This window comes from Tyto alba, unplaced genomic scaffold (assembly GCF_018691265.1).
Source record: "Tyto alba isolate M040663 unplaced genomic scaffold, T.alba_DEE_v4.0 Super-Scaffold_48, whole genome shotgun sequence".
NCBI lineage: Eukaryota > Metazoa > Chordata > Aves > Strigiformes > Tytonidae > Tyto > Tyto alba.
The window spans coordinates 2,658,015-2,682,970 of record NW_024881324.1 but is presented as its reverse complement, the minus strand read 5'-3'; the positions used below and the strand labels follow the sequence as shown (position 1 = coordinate 2,682,970).

Here is a 24,956-nt window from a genome sequence, read left to right as displayed (position 1 = left end):
CTGGGGGTGTATGTCCTCCCCACCTCAGGGGTCACCCCCGCTCGGTCACCTGCGCTTTGTGCCCTTCGCTTCCATTCCTCCCACACGGTTACTCAGAGGTAATTTCAAGCGGAAATCGGTCAGCTTTACAATCAATACCCTAAAAGTGATGTGTGGAAATATATTGGTCACGCAAACTTTATAGAAATAGAAAGAAACTAGCTCAATGGAGGTCCGTCTCCTTCACAGAAATACCCTGACACCGGGTTTTCATCTCTCCCCTCAGCCCCGGTGGCGGGGGGGCGTGGCTTGGCGCGCGAGGGGGCGGGGCGTCCCGCGGCGGCTGCTCCCTCCCGCTGGAATGTCCGCGGCGGCCGGGGCGGGGTAGGGGGTAGGGGGCGTGGCCTGGCAGTGGAGCCGCAGCCAATGGAGGAGGGCGGGAGGCGGTGCCCGGCGTCAGGGGTAGCGGGGGGGGGGGGGCCCGTCCGTCTCGGCTGGGCGCGGGGGGCGCGCGGCGGGTGCGCCATGGCGGGAGCGGGCGCTCCCTGGGCCCTGCTGTGGCTGGCGGCGGCCGCGCTGCCCGTCCCCGGGGCGGCCGGTGAGTTTGCGAGCCCCGTAAGCGGCGTGAGGGGAGGGGAGGGGAGGGGGAAGGGGTGGACATCTGGGGGCAGGGAGGGGGGGAAAAGGCGGCTTCGCGGGTCCTTCTTCAACAACATGGCGCAGGGGCGAGGCCGCCGGAGGGGTTTGCCCGAAGCCGTGGGGGGCGGCTGCCCGCGGGCGGGAAGGGGCAGCGTCCCGGTGTCCGCCCTTCCCGCTTCCCCCACCCAGCGGAAAGCACTGCCCCCCCCCCCCCCCCCCCCCCCCCCCAAACCGTGCTGCGGAGACCGGCGACGGGCAAGGAGGGGCTGGAGTGGGGGGTACGGCCATCCCCCCCCCCCCCGCCCCGCCGGGCAGCGCCCCGGGGACAGACCGACTTCTTGCACCCCGCCGGGTTCCGAGGCTCGGGGGCCCGGGGTTTGTGTCTTCGGCTACCGGGCTGGCAGTAGGTGAATCCCCGCAGATGGTGGTTGGGAATGGAGAAGACCCTGGTGTCTGGCTGCGGGTGGGTAAAACCTGACTGCTGCATTGCCCTTCTGAAATGTCGGAACGGCCCTTCTGTTCCAGAACAACCCAGGGCTTCTGTTCCTTCTGGTTTTGCTAACGTTTGCAGCAGGAAGAACGGTGTTGAACATGTTACCGCATTTTTTAAAGAGCAAAGACAAGGCGTTTAACAGAGAGGACAGTGGTAAAATAGTTTGCCGTGTTAATGTTGCGATAGCAGGTATCTTCTTGACAAGACCCAAAAAAGAGTAGTGAAAAAAGAAGTCGGCACAAGCAGAGATACTGGGAAATAGCTTTTAATAAATAGAATGTGTTGTTAATACTCACAGGAATGGAGAATACAAAATATGTAATACTTTCAAGCAAAAGACCGCAATCACTGAGGCATTTATATGCATTTCACTGTTGTTCTATAGTTTGGATTTCTAGGAAGGCACTGTTTTAGGAAGACAGCAGTAAAAAGTAGTGGAATGAAATATGACATACTCTAGCCTGACTTTCCCTTGGTAAACCTACTTACACTGCTGAGATAGGAGATCTCACCAAAGAAGGTAGTGTAGATATTTCACCGCTGGACATGAATAGAACTTTGAAATGTAACCTGTAAATTTTTTAGTAAAACTAGAGAAAGTGGGAATGAGCAGGTAAGGGACTGACTGAAAGATGTCATCAGACATTTCCGAAGTGGTTAGCTGGAAAGAGAATGGAGGAATTGTTTTTGGAATGGATATTGTTAATAACTTCCGTTTCAGGCTTAAGCACTAAAGATCACTCCAGGCTAGCTTAATTTGCTGCTAATTCAAGATACCATCAGTTGATTGGGATTTTGTATAAAAGGAATTAAAGAACCATGAAGTTTAGTATATTATTATTTCATTATTACACTCTTTGGTATAATTGGTAAGACTTGGAAACTCAGCAGTGGTAGTGACTGAGAAGGAGTACTGTCCTGGGTGTGTGTTACTTCATCACAGGAGGGTTGAAAGCCGCTGGAAACTAGTGGATGAAAGGCCACAGAATATTAAATAATCTGTGTGAAGGAGCATTTAATAAAATGTTGCCTGAGATATTCATGAACTCAAATCATAGTGACATACGCAGTTAAACATATGCATTGTCACCTAAGCCAATGTAAATTCCCTTTATAGGTTGGGAACTCTGAATTTTTGGGTCTCTTAAATGTAGCAGTTAATCTCAATAAAAAATTAGATAATGAAAAATTTCTGGAATTTACAATGAAACAAAACAAGAAAAATGTGATTGAGTAGCCAGTATTTTTGTTTGCAGGTAAAGCCTGTGTTTAACTCAAACGTCTGGTTGGATTTTTTCACTCGTGACAATTAATTTACTGGATATCTTTTTGTTGTGAACCTGAACGTTTTCTCCAGCACTGTGTCTGATTGCGATTGCATAGGCACTGAAATCTATAAACACTTCTAAAAATAAGTGCAACTGTTGCCTTAAGAAAAACTGCCTGTTCTTAAAAGTTAATGTTTTTTATTGTTGTTATGTATTTCTAATACCGTGGCTTTATAACAGGACTAAGAAAGTGTAAAGCAAAGCTTTTCAGTTAAGCAGAGTAATAATTGAAGTTTGAACATGGTGGAGCCTGCCAATGATGAAGTTGATTCTTGACACAGACGGGCTTAATGAATATAGTGCAGGAAAACCTTTAAGATCCTGTGTGTAGCCATCAAATCAGAAAGATTTTTAAGCCGTCTGTCATATCTCAGTCCTTTCCTGCGGTGCTACAAAATGGGCAAAAGTCAATTTTACAATTTCATTTATTTAATCGTGTAAGCAGGATTTTGATGCTGTCCTCATTTATTGCAGGCATTCTGCTGTGTAGTTTCTAGTTACTAATGAAAACATTCACCAGTTAAAAAGTCCTACTTTGGCTTCTCTTCTCTCCTCTTCAGGACTGACAATAATGCATTAAAATATGGCTACTACAGGATTGAGCTATTTTAAATATGACTGTTTCAGGCAACCTTTTCAGTGATTTTTTTTTTTTTTTCCCCTCGACATTTTCAAGCTTAAATTTTCTTTTTTAATGTGATTTCAGTATTGGAGAATTTTGGTTTTGGTGGTAGTGGATTCTTTGTTTTTTTAAATTAGATATCTTCTTGTAACAGCTGTAAGCTTTCAGATGAAAACATGTAAGATGTGAAATTATCAAGGTATTCATACCCAACAGCCATCTTATTGGTTTAGTCAAAATCTGTTTATTAACTGTATATTGTGAAATACAACTTTAGATGTGTGGCATCATTGTACAGCATTGTTTTTATATTGTATCAGTGTGATATGTAGTTTACATACGGCTGAGCAGAAATCTGTAATCATTAAATGATCCCATGTGTGAAGATGTGTGTGGAAGTAAAAGCTTTGAAGGAAACCACTGTCTGTTTTCTAATATACTGTTCCAAACACTGGGCAGTAAGGATTAAAATGAGTATCAGGAGTTGTGCAATTCATTTTATATTGGCCAAGCTTAACTCTGAAGGAAATATTTGGCTGGCAGGGGGAACAAAGCACGACCAAGTATAATGTTGAAAACGTCACTTTAAACCTTGGTGTTTTGTGCCTTCTTGGTGCTTCAGTTTTCATTTGTTTTCCTGTTGATGTGTTCGTGTCTGTGTTTGCTCTGACTTCCATCCAGTCAGGCAAAACCACTCCTCATCATCCCTCACAAGTGAAACAATCTACAGTTTTGTTCCAGCTTTTTAAGAAGCCAGGGTTCAGTGGGCGGCCGTGTTCGCTGCTGTGTGAAAAGCAGTGATCCTGCTCTGCTTGCCTTTTCTACCTGTTTTGAACTGATTCTTGCACTTTTCAGATTCTGTGAGATAATTCCATTTACAAAGGCCTTTAGTCTCTGTGGAGGTTTTTGGTGGAGTGTTTATGTTAACTTTTTACTATTCTATTACTTTTTTTAATTATTATTTCCCCTAGGTTAATAAATTGAATTGCCTCATGAAGGAATTTGGCAGGTGCCAAGCTAGTGCAAGTTAGGCAGCCGCAAAGTGGCTAGAAGCAGAAGGGAGTGAGATCTCCTTTTGGTGGCAGTGAGTGTTCAGGGGTAATTCTGTGAGACTCGATGAACAGAACTGTGTCAGCCTCAGCACAAAAATTTCTCATGTTCTTTTTTTGCCTTCTGGGAAGGAAAATTTCTCTCAGTCATCTGTGGACCAGACAAATCATCCTGATAGGCCATCAAATGGTTGCTTCTGTGCAGAAGTGATAGTTAAGTTCTTCAAGTCCTTTAAATATCTTTTTCCCTCCCCCTGCTTTTCCATAGGCTTGTCTTGTTGTTACCATGCAAAGGATAACTTAATGTGCCGTGATGTCTGTGAACAGGTAAGCTTTTTTTTAAATTTTGTTTATTTCTCGAAGTTAAAATCATGCCTTCAGACAATGTAGCAAGATTAGGGTTATAAGCAAATTATTTTCTGTGTGAATACAATGTGTGAATCATGAGATGTTATGTTATTGTTATTTAAATGAGACCTTAAAGGTTTATAAGAGTAGTCCTCTTTCTATTCTTAGTGGAAAACAGGTTCTGCTGAAGTTGAGGAGAAATGGAGATACAAATCTGAGGTCAGGATTTGGTCAAGTGATAAGCACGTTAGGAAATGGGAGGGGTGACAGTATTTTATCCGATTTCTGGTTCTGGATCTTGTGTGTTTCCAAGTTTGGGGGAATTTAAAATGAGGAACAAGATGTTGGTACTGCTCTTTCTTCCTGCCAATTCTTGTTTCTTAGCTGAGCGTCTGAGATACTCATTATGATATATGGCTTTGTGAATCCAGCAAAAGTCTGCTTACTTACTCTGTTCATAAGGCAATAACAAAGAGCTGTTTCTGTTAAGTTCAAGCTTGGGAAATATTTTTCCACAACTTATGTTTAGATTTGTACCTTTGGATAGTATGTTGTACAGCTTTTTGTGTGTGTATTTATATAAATTTATACACATAAAAATTTTGCATGAGTAAAACATACATACACGTAGACACAATTTTTATATTAAAGCTGCGTGCTTACATCATACCTGCCCCTTTTTGTTGTCTTCATTACCTGATTTGGGGCTATTCAAGCACCAAACATGGTTATGATTAAGTTTATATTTATCTGTGACTGTACTAACAAAACTTTTAGTTTAAATTTCAGCTCTCCCTCCCTGATATATTTATAGAAAGCAACCAAATCCCCTTTCAGCTTTCCTATTGTTAGGCCAAACAAGGAAAAGTCTTACAGTCTCTTTGCATAAGATATTCTCTCAATTCCTATAATTATTCTTGCAGCCCTTCCAGCATAAGTTTATCTCTTTGAATACAGGTAAGCAAAACTGTACATGGTATTATAAACAAAATGATAACGCTCAGTCTTAAATTATGTTAAAATTTATATGTAAGTAAGAAAAAAATATCCATTCCTGTATATAAGGAAATTTAATTGGCAGGTTTAGTAGCTGCATTGAGAGAGCATTTGGAATAATCTGTCCAATTCTTTCTTCTGTTCCATTCCCAGTTTATCATATGAATTTCTGTTAGCTCTTACTGAAAGGCCTTGAGCTTTTTACTGTCAAGTTTCATCTCATTTTTGTTATACCAGTTCTAATTATTGTCTAGAGTTTCCTGTCATTTTTGTAAGATATTCTGATCTTGCCTGATCTGGATGATCTCTCTCTACCTAGATAATCAACATGATCAGAGTCTTTCTGGTGAGAGGTTTAGAACAAGTCTAAAGCACCCCTCAAATTGTTCTGTAAGGAGCTTTCTTAGTTACCTAACATCAGGTTGGTAATGATCCTTTGATATAGGCCAACAAACTGGCTGAAGAGGCTGTCTACTATTTTTCTACCGATTTTCACATTCTGTAACTTAACCATTTTGTGCAGCACGGTTCAGATGCTTTGTCTTTGTTGAATCCGTTTTGGAATGTATTGTTTGATACTTACCCCCCTGTCTTAAACATAAAATTTGTAGGATGAAGGTTTACATATCTGGGGGAGTGACTGTAAAGGAACAGAGTTGGCTGAATGATTTGCCTTTTTCCATCTTGCCAAACACCTTTTCTAAAATATTTGCCTTGCACTTGTTGTCTTGTCTGTACTATCCTGACATGATACTTTATTTAATAATAATAATTAAAAAAAAAATGTTTTCATCCTAGACTTGGTAGTTTGAGCCATCAAACACTGAAATTGCTTGCCAGGGACAGCAGGGAAAGAGAGCAGACTTGTGCCCCTTGTTTCTCTTTAACTAATGCTTAGGGAATGCCAGTGACCTGGGTGCCCAGACAGGAATTTGGGCATTAACACAGCCAGTTCTTGTGCAGAGGGCCAGCAGAAGGTGCAGATGTGCTTCTTGAGACTGTGTGTACCTGTGATGTCCAGCAGGACAGTCTCCGGCACTGGGTGGGCCACCCACTCATGACGTCCCCGAGGTCTTGACCCAGAGGGTGCTCTTGAGGAAGAATGTGTCGATCCAGGCCTTGGGCTGCAGGGAAAGGATGGTGGCACTTAAACTGGGGGAGTCATGAGGATGGAAGCCTTGACTCTGTGTAAATGGGAGATAGACGGGTTCTTTGTGGAGAACCTGGAAGGCCAATAGCCTGAACTATGCATTGCATGGAAAGAAGGATGACCAGAGGCTATACTTAGTGGGGACTGAAAGTCTGTGACTCCTAACAGCAGGAAGTTGCTTGGCCTGTCTTTGGATATGTACTTGCAGAATAAATTTGGGGCCTTAGAGCAGGTGAGGAGGAACAGGCTCCCACAGGGAGCCATCTTGGTCTAGTCAACCGGTCGTAAACAGTACCACCAGGAGAAGGGCTCCCTTCTGCAGGGGTTGGAGGCCCTCATTTGCAGATGAGACTTGCTGGCTAAGGTGATTTGGTTTTTAGGGGCTCAGATCTAGGACGCTGCAGAAATTTCAAGGTTTTTTTGACCCTCGGACTATTACCCGTAGGCTGCTCATCTACACGGACACCAGTGATACTACTGAGGGAGGCCTTGCATGGATAAAAGGTAACTACAGCCCAGGCACTAGACTGAAGGCACAGGAGACATGGTGGTGTTCTCCTTGAGCCTGCCAGTTAAGGAAAAAGGCTTGATTAAGAGTAAGGAATTCTGCTAACTAGTAATTCAGCTACTTTAAGTGAGCCCTTTGAAAAAGAAAACTTGGATTACAGATTTGTTTGACAACTAATGTGTTTCAAACATCTAAATAATTTGTGTTCTTAGTAAGTATTATTCCAAGCTTAGTTTCAGTATCATCTCCTTTTCCAAACATAAGAACAGTCCATCCCAGTCCTGAGGAAAACATGTTAAAGTGTCATGAGGCTGACTTGGCTAAACAGAGGGGTCATGAACAAGCTTCATAGCAGAAAGGCAGTATAGAGAAGGTAGAAGAAGGGATTGGTTATAAAAGAGGAATTTAGGAAGTTTGCTGAGGCATGTAAAGTTATACTGGGAAAGACAAAGCTCAACTGGAGTTGAGATTTGCAGAGGACGTCAAGGGCAACAAGACGTACTATGACAGTAGTTAAAGGCTGAAGAAGGAAAAATACACAACTGGTGCTGAATGCAGCATGTGATTTAGTGTCACCAAATACAGCTAAGGCAGAGGAACTGAATGCCATCTTTCCTGAGTCTTTGTTAACAAGGTCTCCCAGTCCTCTGTGCACAGAGACGGGATTCAAGGAAGAGTATTGCCAGTCGTAGTTATGGTTGAGTCAGGAATTACTTCAGAAAATTTGACCCATACAAGTCCATGGGACTAGTTAGACTGAATCTGAGGGTGCTGAGACAGCTGGCTGGTGTCACTGGAAGGTTACTCTCTGTCATCTTTGAAAGGTTGTGGAACCTGGGGGAGATCCCCAGTGACTGGAGAAGGACAAACAATGTACCCATCTTAAAAAACCCATACAGACAAAAAGAAAACAAAGCCAAATGACGATTCCTGATACAGCAAACTACAGATAAGTAATCATATCTTCAATCCCTGGGAAAAATAATGGACAGAGTCCTCAGAACATGTTTCTGACCACACAAGGGATAAATCGTACCTGAGAAACCTGATTGCCTTTGATAATAAGGCTGGATTTCTGGACGAGAGGAGTGTCCGTCATATGTGTTGACTTTAGCAAGAGTTTCAACACTGCCTCCCTCAATATTTTTGTATCCGTTTTAGGATAATATGGTTTTGAAGGATGGACAATAAGATGAGTAAAAAAATTGGTTGGATAATCAGGCTCAGAGATAGAGGTTAGTGGGTCCTACTCTGCCTGCAAGCTAATAAGAAGTGGAGTACCAAAGGGGTGTGTGCTGGGAGCTGTCCTGTCTAACATCTTTATTAATGACCTGGAGGAGACAGTTTCCATCTTGTTGAGTTTTGAGGCAATACCACACTGGAAGGAAGAGTTGGTGATCCTAATGGCAGTACTGTCATCCAGAGGGGCCTGGACAGATAGAAGGGATTGTCCAACAGGAACTTTACGAAATTCAACAAGAACAAATGCAGAGTCCTCCACCTGGGGAAAAAAGAATAATTTCCAGCAATATGAGTTGGAGATTGATTTGCTAGGGAGCAGATTTGCTGAAAAAGGACCCCGGGGTACTGGTATACAGACAGTGAGTTGAACATGAGCCAGCAGTGTGCCCTCACAATAAAGAAGGCATCCTGGGCTGTATTAACAGAAGCATAGCCAGTAGGTCTATAGAAATGATTCTCCACATTTAGTCAGTGCTTGCTGACCGCAGCTAGAATACCATCTCCTGTTTTGCCCCCGCCCCGTTACAAGAAAGACATCAGTTAAATGGAACAAGGGTAGCTGAGGATCACCAACATGATCAGCGGGTTGGAGCACATGCCTTCTCTGGAGAGGCTGGGGGAACTGCCTTTAGCCTGAGGAAGGAGGAGCACCTCAGAGCAGCCTTCGGATACTTGTAATAAGATTGCTCAAAAGACAGAGCCAGGCTCTTCACAGTGGTACATAGTGGTAAGACAAGAGAGAGCAATGATAAATTGAAACTAGAGAGTTCCAGCTGGTTATAAGGAGGAATTTTTCCACCATGAAAACAGAGAGGCTGTGCATTCTCCATCCTCAGAGGTTTTCACTGCCTACCTAGATAACACCCTGAGCGACAGGTCTCATGGTTGACCCTACTTTGAGTAGGAGATTGAAATAAATAATCTTCTGAGTTCCCTTTCAGCATGAATTGTTTTATTATTCTATGGCCTCAGAAGACCCCAAACTACTTCTGCAGTTCTTTCTTGCTCTCATTTCTGAAACCAGTACTGTTGTTCTCTTGGTTGTCTTTCCATGAATTTATCGTGTTGCAAATTTAGAATAGAACTGTAATGTGTTTCTCCTTCTGAAAGATCCACGTTGCAGTTATTCCTGTAATTTCCAGTTTCATATCCCACATTAATAGATCTGTTTCCATCCCTTTTGTTGTCCAGCTTCTTGTTTTAATTTATAAGTGTTCTACTCAATTGGACTGCTAAAGGAACAAGAACCAAAAGAATGATTAATGTGGCACCAGAAAACAGTTTAAAATGTGCAGAGAACTCTACTTACATTAATACTTCCATGAAACTTTAAAAAACAAGACAACAACAAAAACAACAAGAGAAAGATTGATGAGGTAAATCATCTCATAATAAACTTTGAAAACATTGCTACTGTTGTAAGGAAATGAGATGAGCAACACTACAGTATGGTCTGAAAGACACCTGGGGAAAAAAAAAGAGATAAATTTACATAATTCAGAATTGTGTATGAAAGTCAATAATGTAAGGTAAGCTTTCTTCCCAAGTACAGCTGTTCAAAATAATTTGAAAGAGTCATTTTGTCTAACCTGCTCAGAGAGATCCTACTTTCAAAACTAAATCCATTTGATCAGGATCTTCTCAGTCAAGTTTTTAATATCCTCAAGGTTGGGCTTTCCACAGCCTCTCTGGGGAATCTCTTCCACCACTTAACTACTCTCATGGTGAAGAATTTTTTTTTTCCCTTTACATCAGAATTTCTCTTGTGCTGCAACTTGTTACTTTTGCAGCTCATCCTTCCACTGTGCAACTCTGAGAATAGTCTGACTTGCCTTTTCTTTAATCCATCTTCAGATACTGGAAGACAGGAATTTAGATCCCCCTGCTCCCTTGTAACCCTTCTTCAGTTTGAACAGATTCTTTTACTTTGGTCTGTCTTGGTATGTCATAAAGTCCAGCGTCTTCTGTGGCCTTCTACTGGTCTTTCTGCAGTTCGTCAGTAATGTTCCTTGTACAGAGGTGGCACAAGACTGGGTTTGGGATTACAGGCGTGGCCTCACCAGTGCCTAATAGGAGAGAATAGTCACCTTCCTTTAACATGCTGGCAGTGTTGTTGCTAATGAAGTGCAGTATGCTGTTAGCTTTCAGTGCTGCGCCCATGCACTGATGACCCACAGTGTGCTGGGTTTGTGTGGCGGGGCAGGGGGGCTACAGCGGTGGCCCCTGTGAGGAGCTTCCCGAAGCTCCCCCGGCTCCAAGTCACCCCACCTCTGGCCAGGGCCGAGCCAATTAGCGACGGTGGCTGCGCCTCTGCCATAACGTAATTAAGAAGGGGAACCTGAGAGGGGGTTGGGACTTGTGAGGAGGAGTTAGGAGAAGGACTCAGGTCAGTGGAAGGAAGGAGGAGGACGTGGGGCAGGTGTGCCGGAGCAGAGACCCCTGTATCCCGTGGGGAGATGGCAGGGCCACCCCCCTGCCTCCCATGGAGGTCACCGGTGGAGCAGAGGCCGACCTGAAGCCTGTGGAGGAGCCCACGCCAGGACAGGCGGCTGCACTGAAAGGAGGCCGGGACTCTGAGGGGAGAAGCAGCCCCCACTGTTGTAGTTCGGCGCTGGGAGGACTGCAACACGAGGGAATGACCCACGCCGGAGCGGCTCGGGAACGGCTGCATCCCATGGGGAGGACTCACTGCAGAGAAGGTTCATGGAGGCCTGTCTGCAGTGAGAGGGGAGCCCTGGGGAGCAGGGGAGGGATGTGCAGTGTTCACCCCTCCCCTCCCCAGAAGGAAGGAGCGGTGAGCTGGCTGTAACCCCCATCCCCTGCCCCTGCGCTGCTGGGGGAGGAGGGAGAGAGATCGGGAGCAGAGCTGAGCCTGGGGAGAGGGGAGGGCTGGGGGGAGGTGTTTTTGGATGTGGTGGCTCACTGTCCCACCTTGGCTGTGAAGTGTTGTCTTTGTTAGCATTTGAATTAATGTGATGTTTTCTTTCCTTCCCTGAACAAGTCTGACTTTTGCCTGTGACTGTAATGGGTGAGCACCCCTGAGCCATTGTGCTTCATTTTCTCCTTCCCATTCCTGAGAGGGGAAGGGGTGAGTGAACAGCTGTGTGGTGCTCAGTTGCCCTCTGGGCTCAAACCATGACACCCATGTAACTGGTCATCCGCCAGGACCCAACTCTTTCCTGCAAAGCTGTTTTTCAGCCAGCGAGCACCTAGCCTGCACTGTTGCTTGGGGTTATTCCATTTCAGCTGCAAGATTCTGTTTGCCTTTGCTGAACTGCTTGAGGTTCCTGTCAGCCCATTGCTACAGCCTGTTGAAACCCATCGGAGTGACAGCTCCCAGTCGGGGCTCATCTGCATACCTGCTGAGGGTTTTTTCTGTCCTTTTGTCCGGCTCGCTAATAAAGCCATTTACGATACTGGTTTGACTCCTACATTATACCACTTCTAAGTGGATAGCACTTAGACACTGAACTACTGACTGCTAATCTTTGAGCCCTACTGTCCAGGCAATTGTTTGCCCACCCATCCCATCCACGTTTCGCCAGTTTCACTCTGAAGATAGGGTGGGGGACCATGCAAAAGCCTTTTTAAAGTCAGGGTAGACAAAGTAAGCTTTTCTCCCCTTTTTTTTTTTTTTAACCTGTCTCTTCATTATGGAAAGCTATTGGGCTAAATTAGCCCTTGATACGCCTCTGCTGACTGTTCTCAGTCACCTTCATGTACCCTGACATGGCTTCTGTGGGGATTTGTTCCACAGTCTTCCTGCAGGGTGAGGTTAGGCTGAACAGCCTGTAATTTATTGGATTATCCTTCTTGCCTTTCTAATGGATATGATGTTTGTCTTTTTTCAGTCATCAGGAACCTCATCTGGTCACCAAGGTCTTTCAGACATGGTAGCAATGCTGCCTGGCAGTGGCAGTGGCTGGCTTTCAACATCCTCAGTCTCATCACATCCAGTCTCGTGAACTTCTGGATGTTCAATTTGCTTAGGTGGTGCTTAATTCGATCTTGCTCTGCTGTGGGTAGTATTCATTCCCCCGTTAGTTTTGATTGTCTCTTTAGTCTAGGTTTTGTTCATCTTTGTTCCACGGAAATTACTTGTTTCAGGGTTTTTTGGAATGAGTGTAGTTGCCTGAGGTCATGTAACGTAGCAGAAGGTTAATTAAGTAAATAGAGCCATATGATATTTTGATTTGTGGGGCAGAAATCCTCTGTGTTTTTCATACTGCCTATTCCAGTAGAAACTTTTTGATTGAAATGTTTGAGGAGGACATTCTCATTCAATTTTAAATATTAAAAAATCCTTCTTCATAAAAGTACAACATATTTGAAAGACTCTAGATATATAAAAGAAAATCTTAATTTTGCATTGTTTCCATATTAACTGTTAGCCAAAATTGTCAAAGGGTAGATAGTAGTGAAACTAAAAATTATTAAATCAACTGAAAAATTGTTCAGTGTATAGTTACATTCTATATATTTTAAGGTGTTTTTTGTTTCTACAGATTTTGTCTTCTAAGAGTGATTCCCGTTTGAAGCACTTACTGCAGCGAGCACCTGAGTATTGTCCAGAATCAATGGTAAGGCTTTCTAGTTTTTAATTAAAGAAAACAAAACGATTAATCTTTTATTAACAAAGTGTTGCTTGCAACAATCAGGTTTTAAAATTACTTGTATTTTATTTACTCACTGAGTTTTGAGATGGTAAAACATGTATGTTTTCAAGCCTTTTCTTCCTTGTTATGAGAACTAGAATAAAATCTTAGAATGAGATTTCATACTCGGAATAGGATTATTTTTTTTTTTTTTTTTGGTAAAGCCATCATATGTTACGCTACAGGCAATAAAATGGGACTTGACCATTTTGCTAGGTGTACTGGTTGTGTAAGCTATGAAGTACAATGGAAATCTGACCTATGTTGTAAAAAATTGTGCTGGGTGATTGTCATTTGGATGTTGATGGCAGCAACATAAATTAGTTCATGTGTTCCAGCTTGTGTATGGGACAAAAGTGTGAGGTCTTGGTTGGGCTAAGGCAAGGAGACCCTCATAGCTGCTCGTAATGGTTTATGGCCATACCTGACAAACTGAAGTAATGCTTTTATTGGGTAAGTAAGATTATGGTTTCCTAAAAGTTCTGTAGTGTACCACTAAAAAAAGCAAGAATGTAATCTGCTCCCTGTCTTAAAGATGATCTAATCGGGGAAGAGATAAGCACTATCATTCAGATTGTAAATTCTAGAGTCTTATTTCTTGGCAACTTAGAATATCTCAACACATTTGCTGTCAGAAAGGCCTGGTTTCTTGTAATTTTTGTTACTTCTAAACAGTATCAATGCTGTTTCCAGCTAGCCTAAAACATATACTCAGCTCAAATGGGCAATGTGTAGGATTAGTAAATCTGAGAATAACATTTTATAAGCAACCTTGCAAGGGTGTGTTTGCTTATAGATCCTTTCCTCCTGTGTGTCAAAAGTACATTTTTAAAAATGTTTCATTTTTGTGTATCATCAGCTCTAAGGTCTTGGAGAGTTATAGACAGCTGATGGTATGAGTAAAACCCGTGACATGAGAACATATCAGGGTGGTGAATAGCATTTTGCTTCGGTACTGGTTTTCTGTATCTTTTATTCCCTGAGAGGAAGATCAGGATCTGTCTGTATAGTAGAGGAGTGTATTTTTAGAAGACAGGATTGGAGTGTATCTGAAAGGGGGGAAGTGATTGACACCGTGATTTTTTTTTTAACTCCCAATTTCTGTCTTTATAAATGGCAAGTCTACTGTTTGGTGTATATCTTAAGTTAATATTGCTGAAGTGGTATTATTTACAAACGTTTGTAAAAGACATCTAGATACAAGATAGTTAACAGTTCAACTTAATACTATATTTACTGTTTTCAGATACCACCTGTCTTTGTTGGAGAGGTGTTCTAGTGACATTGCACAGATTAGCGGATAGGTTATGAATTTAATCAGATGGTCTATTTTCTGGAGCACTGGTTGCAGATAGTGTGTTGTCTGTATTCCTTCAGGTAATATGATAGAAAGGGTATTGCCTGGTGTTAAGTAATACAGTAACTGCCACCACAAGAGGTGACTTTATCTTAGAATCATAGAATCATTTAGGTTGGAAAAGACCCTTAAGATCCTTGAGTCCAACCATTAACCTTCTCCTGAAATAAAAGGAAGCCAACTGAATCAATGGGGTGGAACTAGTAGAAGTAGCAGCTCTTTACCTTTTCCTTCTGAGCTGACTTCAACCCTTAGATAAGTAGGGAACTCCCACAGGTAGAGGGGAGGACAGTTTTAGATTATTAGACACAGATCCATTGCAACTTCAGAAAGTCATTAATTCCTGTGATGACAGAATAATTGCATGACAATATGGGTTGCTGTTTCAGCGAGATTGAACTTTTTGTTTTGTTTTAAAGAACATGTTCAACACTTTGATTTAAAGGCCGTTCTGGTGGGTTAACCTTGGCTGGACACCAGGTGCCCACCAAAGATGCTCTATCACTCCCCTTCTTCAGCTGGACAGGGGAGAGAAAATACAACAAAATGCTCCTGGGTCAAGATAAGGACAGGGAGATCGCTCACCAATTACCATCATGGGCAAGACAGACATAACTCAAGGAAATTAATTTAATTTATTGCCAGTCAAAAGGTCAGAGTAGGATAATGAGAAATAAGAAAAAAAATCTAAGAACCCCTTCTCCCCCCTCCTCCCTTCTTCACAGGCTCAACTTCACTCCTGACTTCTCTACCTCCTGACGCAGGGGTACAGGGAATGGAGGTTGTGGTCAGTTCATTACGTGTTGTCTCTGCCATTCCTTCCTCCTCATGCTCTTCCACTCCTCCAGCGTGGGGTCCCTCCCGTGGGAGACGGTCCTTCACAGACTTCTCCCATGTGAGTCCTTCCCACGGGCTGCGGTCCTTCACAAACTGCTCCAGCGTGGGTCCCCCACGGGGTCGCAAGTCCTGCCAGCAAACCTGCTCCAGCGTGGGCTCCTCTTCACAGGGTCACAACTCCTGCCAGAAAATCTGCTCTAATGTGGACTGCTCGCCACAGGTCCTGTCAGAAGCCTGTTCCAGGGTGTGCTCTTCAGAGGCTGAAGCTTTCTTCAGGCCACATCTACCTGCTCCAGCGTGGGGTCCTCCCCGGGCTGCAGGTGGAGATCTGCTCCACCATTAACCTCCCTGGCTGCAGGTGGGGATCTGTTCCACTGTGGACCTCCCTGGGTGCAGGGCACAGCCTGCCTCATCGTGGTCTTCCCCACGGGCTGCAGGGGAACCTCTGCTCTGGTGCCTGGAGCACCTCCTCCTCCTCCTCCTTCCTCTCTGACCTGGGTGGCTGCAGGGCTGTTTCTCTCACTCCTCTCTCCAGCTGCTGTTGCACAGCAGTTTTTATGCTTCCTTAAATACCACAGAGTCACTACTAACATCACTGATGGATTCAGCCTTGGCCAGAAGCGGATCCCTCTTGGAGCCAGCTGGAGCTGGCTCTGTTGGACACAGGGGCAGCTTCTGGCAGCTTCTCACAGGAGCCACCCCTGCAGCCCCCCACTACAAAAACCTTGCCATACAAACCCGATATACCTCTTAAGACTTGTCACATGCCTTCTTACTCTCTGCAAAATTTTCCTCTAATTTCATCTAGTTAAGATTTTCCTAGTGCTTGCTTTAAAAATACTGAATTCAATAACACTGTACTAAAATACTTGTAATACTTTAAGGCTTTTCTGTACTCTTGCCATTTTAAATACTATACCATGATCATATTGTCTAAGTGTTGTAAGACCCCAGGTGTAGGATGTTAAACATGTAGCAGACAGCTACTCCCATAGCTTTTAATTCTTCAGGCTTCTGACACGGCACACCCACCGTAACTGTGATATGTGCTTGTTTCTGATAGTTGAACTAAGATTCTTACCCTAGATGGAATCCTTCTGCTGCCTAAACCACCTCCTTCCATGACATTTGTAACTTTTATTGGGTGGGTAACATAAGTACCTGTGGCAGACCTGACATTTTCTTTTATACTAGCCCCAGCATAAAGAATCTCCCATAGTCAGCTTAGCTAGTAGTCTTGGTAATAACAGTAATGAGAAATAGACAGCAACTCTTTGGTAAGCTTTTCACCATTTTTTTCCTGCCAAAAAAAGAGAAACATTTACAGAATTCTTCTGCCTAATACCATCAGTCGCTTGGGTCATTTAGGAGAACCCATGCTTAGGACCAGAAATGCTTTGCAGTCGGAGTGAGCCCAACAGATCCATACTGTAACTTCCCATGGAAACTTCACTTACATGGAAAAAAAAGAGTTGTGTATCTGTCTTTCTCTGAAACTACATTTCCCTGGTCTCTGGGGTACCTTTAAACCTCTTCTATTTTGTGTGTGGTTATATGTGTTGTTTGGTTGTTTGTTTTTTGTTTTTTGGTTTTTTTTTAAGGTGGTAGAAAGAAGTGCCAGGGCAATAAGCTTCTCCACAGGTCTTGGTCCTAGCGAGATCTTTTTCTTTGTCTAAACAGTTGCTACTTAATTCTTTAAACACTGGTGGAGAAAGTTGACTAGCTATCATATTCTGGGTAATCACAGTATGTTCTGCACCTACAAAAACACTGCTGTGGATTCCATACTCTGTAGATGGCAGCCTCCTCATCAAAGCAGGTGGTACTCAACTTACATCACGTAGCGCTTCTTCAGAAGAGTTTTAGACATAAGAATTCTTCCAATAGGATATTTAAAACCCAGGGCAAAAATGTTAATTTGTGTCTGCTAGAAACTTTTATTCTGTAGACTTACTTTTGCTTAATTTCATTTTACTTTTCAGGGAGAAGTATGGGGTTGTATAAATTCTTCTTTGCCAGGTAAGAAATACTAGTTTACTGTTGAATTGTGTTGTTTTTTCACCATATGCATGTTTTGATGTTGTGTCTACCACCTGCTCCTATAGATTTCATGATAATTTAACTATCATTATGCTTCCATTATCAACTGTATTTGGTGTCTCATTTCCTTTAGTTTAAACTGGATTACTTGTGCTGTTTTTAACACTTCTAGTTAGAAAATGTTTAATACGTTTGTGTGATTAAACATGTGCTTCTGTGACGCATCCAAGAAATATCAGAGTTTCTTTACTTTAAAGGTTTTCTATTACTTTTAGTTTCAGTATACTGTAGCCTAATCTATAAAATCATGGATTATTGCAATTTTGCTCTAGATGCAATGTAATTTGAAAAAAAAAAAAATAGTAACAGAGGGAAATACTAAGAACTAGACAAATAATTTAAGAAGTGCAGAGGCTCAGATCAAGAACCATACTGCTTGGTACAGATGGATTTAGAAAGTTAAAGCATAAATCACAAGACAGGACTGTTACGTTAAAAAGAGAGATTAAAAATAGATGAAATTGAACTTAAGTAGTACTGTTATCAAGTTATTTCTAAAAGACTTGGGGCGAAAGTAGCATGCTGTGGTTGAAGAGGAGGCTGTAACAGTTTATGGCGTCTGCTCTAACTTGCCCCCACCCCCAGCTTCAGAGGCACACTGTTGATTCCAGTGTGCACAAAGAGATTGGCTGTCTTATATTTTACTAGTTTTACTTAACTAATAATATCTTTTGGAGTTGCAGTGCTTCTGTCTCATGCAAAACCTGATAAATTTTTAGTTGGAGACAATAACTAATTTTCATTGAAGCTCAGTAGTTATATACAAATGAGTAGCAATGCTTTTACTGCAAGCGAGAAATACGTACTTTATTTTGAGTATTAGATTTGTGTAAGCAAGTGAAAAAAGTATTGGAAATCTTTGTTAATGAACCACTCCCAAATTGTCTAATTGTATTTTCCAAACTGGTGTGGGGCCTCTTCAGTGCCTTTATGGTAGGATTCTTTTATCCTCTGATTTATGGAAAAAAAGTCACTTTTTTAGTGGTGATATAAATTATAGTTTAGTCCTGTGATAAAAGTGAAATCTTCCTGTGGTATCCTGAGCTTGTATCCTCAACCTTGTTGTACCTGTATGAAGCCAGTCACTTTTCCTTCCTCTTGCATGTGAAGTTATGTTACTGTTTTCTTCTTTGAAATGAGCCACTTTTAAAATTCTTTTAAAATCTCCAGTGATTCCATGCATCGTAGGATTTTGTAAATTAATGGTGTGTATCTAGGATAGCATTATATGGGAAGCTCTTACTCCCTTTCTGGGAATTCAGTACCACTGGGTGCCTCTGTGAGGTGCCTGTACGCCAGCACACACAGCACAGGGAGCAGACAGGAGGGGTTAGAAGTCTGTGTGCAGTTACAGGGTGTTGTGGTTTGAGCCTGGTCAGCAGCCAACCACCACACAGCCACTCTCTCCCTTCTCTTCTGGTCATAAGAAGGGGCAGAGAGCCAGGCTTGGGGTTCAAGATAGGACTGGGATGGGGAAAAATCACCCTTTATGGGCTCGAGCAAAAGGCAGACTAGGTAGGGGAAGAAAAAAAGAACATACATTTATTACAGACACTAACAACACGTAACAGAGTAGGACAGTGAGAAACATTGCCACATCTTGAGAACACCTTCCCCCCACCCCTCCCTTCTTCCCGGGCTCAGCTCTGCTCCCGATATCTCTACCTCCTCCCCCAGCGGCGCAGGGGCAGGGAATGGGGGGTGCAGTCAGTGCTGCCTCTTCTTCCATCTTTGGTGGGGGGAGCTTCTGGCACTTGTTCCCCCTGCTCCAGTGTGGTCCCCCTCTCACAGCAGACAGTCCTCCACAAACTTTCTCCAACATGAGTCCCTCCCACGGGCCGCAGCGTTCCCCACACTGCTCCATTGTGGGTCACCAACTTTCTCCCACTGGATTCCCTCCCACGGCTGCAGCCCTTCCCGAGCTGCTCCGGCGTGGGACACCCCCGCATGCTGCAATCCTCCCAGCGCTGAATTACAGCAGCGGGGCTGCCTTTTCCCACAAGACCCCGGCCTTCTTTGGGCACAGCACCTTGATCATCCAGGTGAAAAAACACAGGCCATAAATCAGTGTCTGTTCCACTGTATATCTCCATGGGTGGCAGGGGGGGGCCGCCCTGCCATCTCCCCACAGAATACAGGGGGGTCTCTGCTCTGGCACACCTCCCCCCTCCTTTCTTCCTCCATTCCTCCACTGACCTTGGTGTTCACGCAGCTGCCCCAACTCCTCCTCACCAGTCCCACTGCTCCTCACCACGTCCATTCTTAAATACATTCTCGCAGAGGTGCAGCTGATGGGCTCAGTTTTTGCAGAGGTGGAGCTGACTTGGAGCTGGGGGAGCTTCCAGAAGCTTCTCCCAGGGGGCGGCCCTTATGGCCCCCTCCCCTGCCACCAAAAAAACCCCACCACTCACTCAAACCCAGGACACAGGGCTACGGTTTTATCGGGGTCACAGGGATGTAGCAGGAAGGCTGCCACAGCAGGAGTGCTGTGGTGGACAGGCCAGGAAGGCGAGGAGGGGGAATTGCCCTTTATGTGAGTGTAAGTGGCATACATGGAGCTCTGCCAGGGGGTGGATGATGGGCCAGCTGAGAACAGCATATGGGCATATCAGCATATTAACCAGCAGTCCAACGTGGGTGATGTGGGTGTCAGCTACAAGCTGTCTGATCATGAAGAAGTAGCAGACGAGGCCTTCTTCATACGACTGGAAGAGGTCTTGTGATCGCAGGCCCTGATGCTCATGGGCAACTGTAATCGCCCTGGTACCTTTTGGAGAGACAACACAGGAGGGCACAGTCAATCTGCTTGGAAGAATCCCATGGGATACAGACCTGGAGAGAAGAGAGGTCCAAGAGAGCTGGTTAATTTTCAGAGATAACCTTATCCAAGCTCCAGTTATGTGTGATGGGGTCAGAAAAACCAGAGCCCATCTGGAGTTGATCCTGGTGAGGTATGTGAATGGCAGCCAGAAAGCTGCTGTGTTTCTTCAGCTGTATCAGCAGCAAAAGGAAGACTAGGGAAAATGAGGGCCTGCTGCTGAATGGGGCAGGAAACCTGGTGACAAACGACATTAAAAAGGCCATGGCCTTCTTTGCCTCAGTCTTCACAGGTAAGATGAGCTTTCAGGAATGCCAGATCCCTGAGAGCAGTGGTAAAGTCCAAGGCAAGGAAGACTTGAGCTTGGTGGAGGAGGATCAAGTTAGGTAATAAAAGCAAACAAGCCCATGGGACCTGATGGATACCCTTACGAGTGCTGAGGGAGTTGGCTAATGTCATTGCAAGGTCACTCTCAATAATCTTTGGAACGTCATGGCTATTGAGAGAGGATGCTGACGACTGGAAGAAAGCAGATGTCACTCCTGTCTGTAGAAAGGGCAAGGAGGACCTGGGGAGCTGCAGGCTGCTCAGTCTCGCCTCAAACCCTAGGAAGGTAATGGAGCAGATCTTCCTGCAGACCACTTCCAAACACATCAAGGACAAGAAGGGGATTGTTCATAGTCAGCATGGATTTATGAGGAGGAAATCATGCTTAACCAACCTGATAACCCTCTCTGATGAGGTGACTGGCATGTTAGATGAGGGGAGAGTGGTGGGTGTTGTCTGTCTCGACTGTAGTAGGTCTTTCACCACTGTTTTAATAATACCCTTATAGACAAACTGATGAAGCATGGGCTGGATAAGTGGATGGTGGAAGTGGATTGAAAACTGGCTGAACTGCTGGGCTCCAAGCTTTGTGATCAGTGGCACAGAGTTCAGCTGGAGGCCAGTGTCCCCGGGGGTGATGCTGGGTCTAGTCACATTTAACAGCTTCATCACTGATGGGACAGAGTGAACCCTCCATGCATTTGCAGATGCTGCAAAACTGGGAGGAGAGGTTGCTAGACCAGATAATCGTGCAAGTGGATCATGATCCAGCAATGTGCCCTTGTAACCCAGAGGCCAACGGCCCCCAGGCTGCGTTAGGGAGAATGTTGCCAGCAGATCAAGGGAGGGGATCCATCCCCTCACCTCAGCATTGATAAAACCACATCAGGGATACTGTGTCCAGTTCTGGGCGTCTCGGTAGAAGAAAGATACGAACACACTGAAGGAAGTCCGGCAAAGAGCCACTTTAAGATGATTAAGGGATTGGAACATACATGTTTTGTGATCACATATGTGTGATTGTACCTGCTGTGCAATCCTGCTACCTTACTGGTGTTGAGCATTAAGGTTTGAATTTGCATTTGAATAAATGTCATTAATATTTTAATTTGCAGGGAAAATACATGAATTTAGCTAAAGATTTTGCTCCTCATTTATAAATTTACTATAGTGTGTTTTCTTAATTTGCCCATCAGAATGTCATGAAAGACTGATACTAGTAAGACTTTCTATGCCACCTGTGTTTGTAAAGCCGACAAAGCATATTTTAAAGGCAATTTTGTTCATGATAGGTACCTGCTGGTGATTCTTTTCCACTGAGTGCAGTGATTTTAAATGCCTTTTTTTCCAGTATTTTCTTAGCATTTGAATTTAAGCTCACTGCTCTCATTCCTAGCTCTTTCTCTTCCCTTCTTAAAGCTGGACATCCCATGTGACTTTCCGGAATAGGCATTTCTACTGGGTTTAACCATTTTTTTAAATTAAGTGGTTGATTCTTTTGCTTCATACTTGTTATTTCTACAAAAAGGATATAATTTGTGCACGTCCTAAAATACTGCCTTATTTTTAAAATGTTCATAACAAAAATGAGTGGTTCATTTGAGCCAAATAAATCCATCCCTTGCCCTAATAAAAAAGAATGGAACAAATTTGTCACAGCTGTTAGGCAGCTGCATAGGTTAAACCTTCCTTTTAATTATTTCTGTCATTAAAGTTATGTGAGAAATAGATGCAGGAATGCATTCGTTTATTTGATTTCTGATGTCTTGAAAACATCAGAAACTCTGTATTTATGAATAGATTAAGAGGATGAAACAACTTAGGGCAGCGATTTGCTTTTCTATGTAACTTTACGGGAAGAAATGAAGATAATGGGAATAGTGAAATAAATAGAAAAAGAGATGGGGAGATGAGAAACTTTTATTGAAGGTAATTCTGGATATGAAACCATGTTATTGGGGGGGGATAAACAACAGAGGACGTGTTGTGGCTTAGCCCCAGTAGGCAGCTAAGCACCATGAAGGCGCTCACTCACTCCCCGCCTTGGGATGGGATATGGGGGAGGACCAGAAGGGTAAAAGTGAGAAAACTTGTGGGTTGAGATGAAGACAGTTTATAATTAAAAAATAGAAGAAAAGAACAAGGAAAAGAAAAGGGGGGAGGGGGGATGATGACCACAAGAAAAACAAATGGTGCAAAGGGAACAGTTGCTCACCACCAACAGACCGATGCCCCCCTGGTCCCCGGGCAGTGGCAGCCCCCGCCAACCTCCACCCCCAGCTCTGTATGCTGAGGGTGATGTTCTATGGTATGGAATATCCATGGGGTCAATTGGGGTCAGCTATCCCAGCTGAGTGTCACTGGTGGGTGGGGTGAGGAACAGAAAAGGCCTGGACTCTCTGCAAGCCCTTGCTCAGCAGTCACTGAAACATCCTTCTGTTATCAACACTGTTTCCAGCACAAATCCAAAACACAGCCCCATACCAGCTACTATGAAGAAATTTAACTCCATCCTGACCAAAACCAGTACAGGAAGCATGAAGAAAAAGCAAGAAATGTATTCTGCATTGGCAGAGTTTGTGGGAAAACATGCTGTTGAAACCCAACAAGAGGATGTGTCTGTAGGACATAACGTTGATTTTAATGAGGGGTTTTTTTTCCTGTTGGTTTCTGTTTGCTTATATTTCAGATGAGATAAATCAAAATATCAAATTCTGATACCTCCAATGAACATATAAAATGCTTTCCATAAAGCATTTTTAAACTCAGTGTATAGAAGGTCCTTCCAAATTGCCAAGTTCAGCATTTATTAAGGCACAGATTTGCTTTTTCCTTGCTTAAAGTTGGTTTGGAATGACGTCATAAATTGCAATAAAAATTTAATCTGTAAATAGGCTTCTTGAATGAGAACAGGATTAGCAAATTTGAAAAGTAACTGACTCATGGAGAGGGAAGGGAAAATGACGACATAGTTTCTACTGTAATATGTACTGTCATCTTATTTTCAAAGGAGTTTTGAAGAAGTCTGACGGGTGGGTTGGTTTAGGTTGCTGTGAGCTAGCAATTGCTGTGGAATGTCGGCAAGCATGTAAACAGGTAAGGCTTTCTAATTGCTTTTTGTGGTTAATGTCAAATGACACTGTGTTGAATTCATTTATGTATTAACTGTTTATGAAGTTCAGGCTTAATGGATTTTTTTCACATCAAAATTCAGTTGTCACATAAACTCTTTTTAAAATTGCAAAATACAACTAGATACTTCCCAGAAAGTACTACTGCTGATAAATGCCAGCAACCAAATTCCAAAAACCAAAACAAATAACTTACATTTTTAAAGTGAATTTTCAGTAAAAAAGTTCAAGTTTACTGAGATTAAAACCTAGTTTAAAAAAAGTGGTGGGTCTTTGGAGGGGGATTTTCTTGGGTATGTATTTTCATCTGTACTGTAGGATGAGGCTGCTTGCTATGACTTGATGAGCCTGAAGAAGAAATTTTAAGACCTTGGGGTTAGCGGTGCCTTTTTTTCTACATTCTGATGCCACAGCTAATTGCTCAGTAATGAAGATACAGTTAAGATGAAGTCTTACTGTGCTTATAACTTTGACACCACAGAAGTTCCAGTGTGAGAGCCGACGAGCTGGATGCAGCCTAGCATTGGCAAATGGAGCTAATCCACTTAGTTTTGTTTTGCAAACAGCAAGCGTGTACTTATTGCTGATGTGCTCTAGTTTGTTACTTTGGAGTGATTTATTGACTGAATCCATAAAGATTCCAAAGTTCTCTTTGGTTATACTAAACTTCATTTCTTGAATTTTTTTTTTTCACAATCTCTATGTGAAAGTTGTTGTTTTAAAATAGTGCTGAGTGGAAGTCAAGGTGTGGCTGCTTCTAAGATCTTTTTTGCAGTGTAATGTTTAGTGATGCAACATTGTTGTTACAGCTCCAAATAGATTTTTGTGCCTCTTCAAAGGGGTTTTTGTTCATCAGATGGAAGGAAGTTGGTTTTCGGTGTTCCTATAACACTGGTTTTGTCAAGTGACAATTTTAAGCATAACGCATAAACATATCACTGACCTTTTTATTAAAACTCTCTGAAGCATTTTGTGATTTTTTTTTTTTTCCAAATATATGCTTATGACCTTAAAAACATTTTCAAAGTCAAAGACCATATGATTATTCATCATCATTCTTGTAACTCTGTTCCGGAGCACAGATGTACATAATATTCACTGTAGTATCTTGTATGTTACCTGTGTAATCTTAATCTTGGACCAGCAGCCTGCTGCAAATTGTTGTCATTCAAAAGAAAAGACACTACCTTCACCCAAAAGTTTAAAGTATTTGACAAGAGATGAGCAGTGAGTACACCAAGGGAATAGTGAGGAAAAGAGATGAGGACTGAGTAGACAAACTGGGTACTTTGGATCTTCTGAAAAGAAGATGCATGTATATGTTCCCAAATCTGCATCTTTTAGCAAAATTTTTAGGCTTATCCTAATGTGTGTTTT

The 24,956-nt window shown here is 43.1% G+C and overlaps 1 protein-coding gene across 2 annotated transcripts in view; it reads left to right on the top strand.

Annotated features, from left to right (window-relative positions):
• Positions 1-474: 474 nt before the first annotated feature.
• RECK (reversion inducing cysteine rich protein with kazal motifs) overlaps positions 475-24,956 on the top strand; it is a 66,028-nt gene continuing 41,546 nt past the window's right edge. Inside the window, exons 1-5 of one of the 2 annotated variants that reach the window (XM_032998918.2) lie at positions 475-577; positions 4,379-4,437; positions 12,860-12,934; positions 17,186-17,222; positions 23,459-23,544. In XM_032998918.2, coding sequence (XP_032854809.2) covers positions 505-577; positions 4,379-4,437; positions 12,860-12,934; positions 17,186-17,222; positions 23,459-23,544 — 330 coding nt within the window. In that variant the 5' untranslated portion in view covers positions 475-504. Of the gene's footprint in view, positions 578-1,060; positions 1,082-4,378; positions 4,438-12,859; positions 12,935-17,185; positions 17,223-23,458; positions 23,545-24,956 lie in introns of those variants that run through there. The other variant, XM_032998920.2, reaches the window with a different exon arrangement.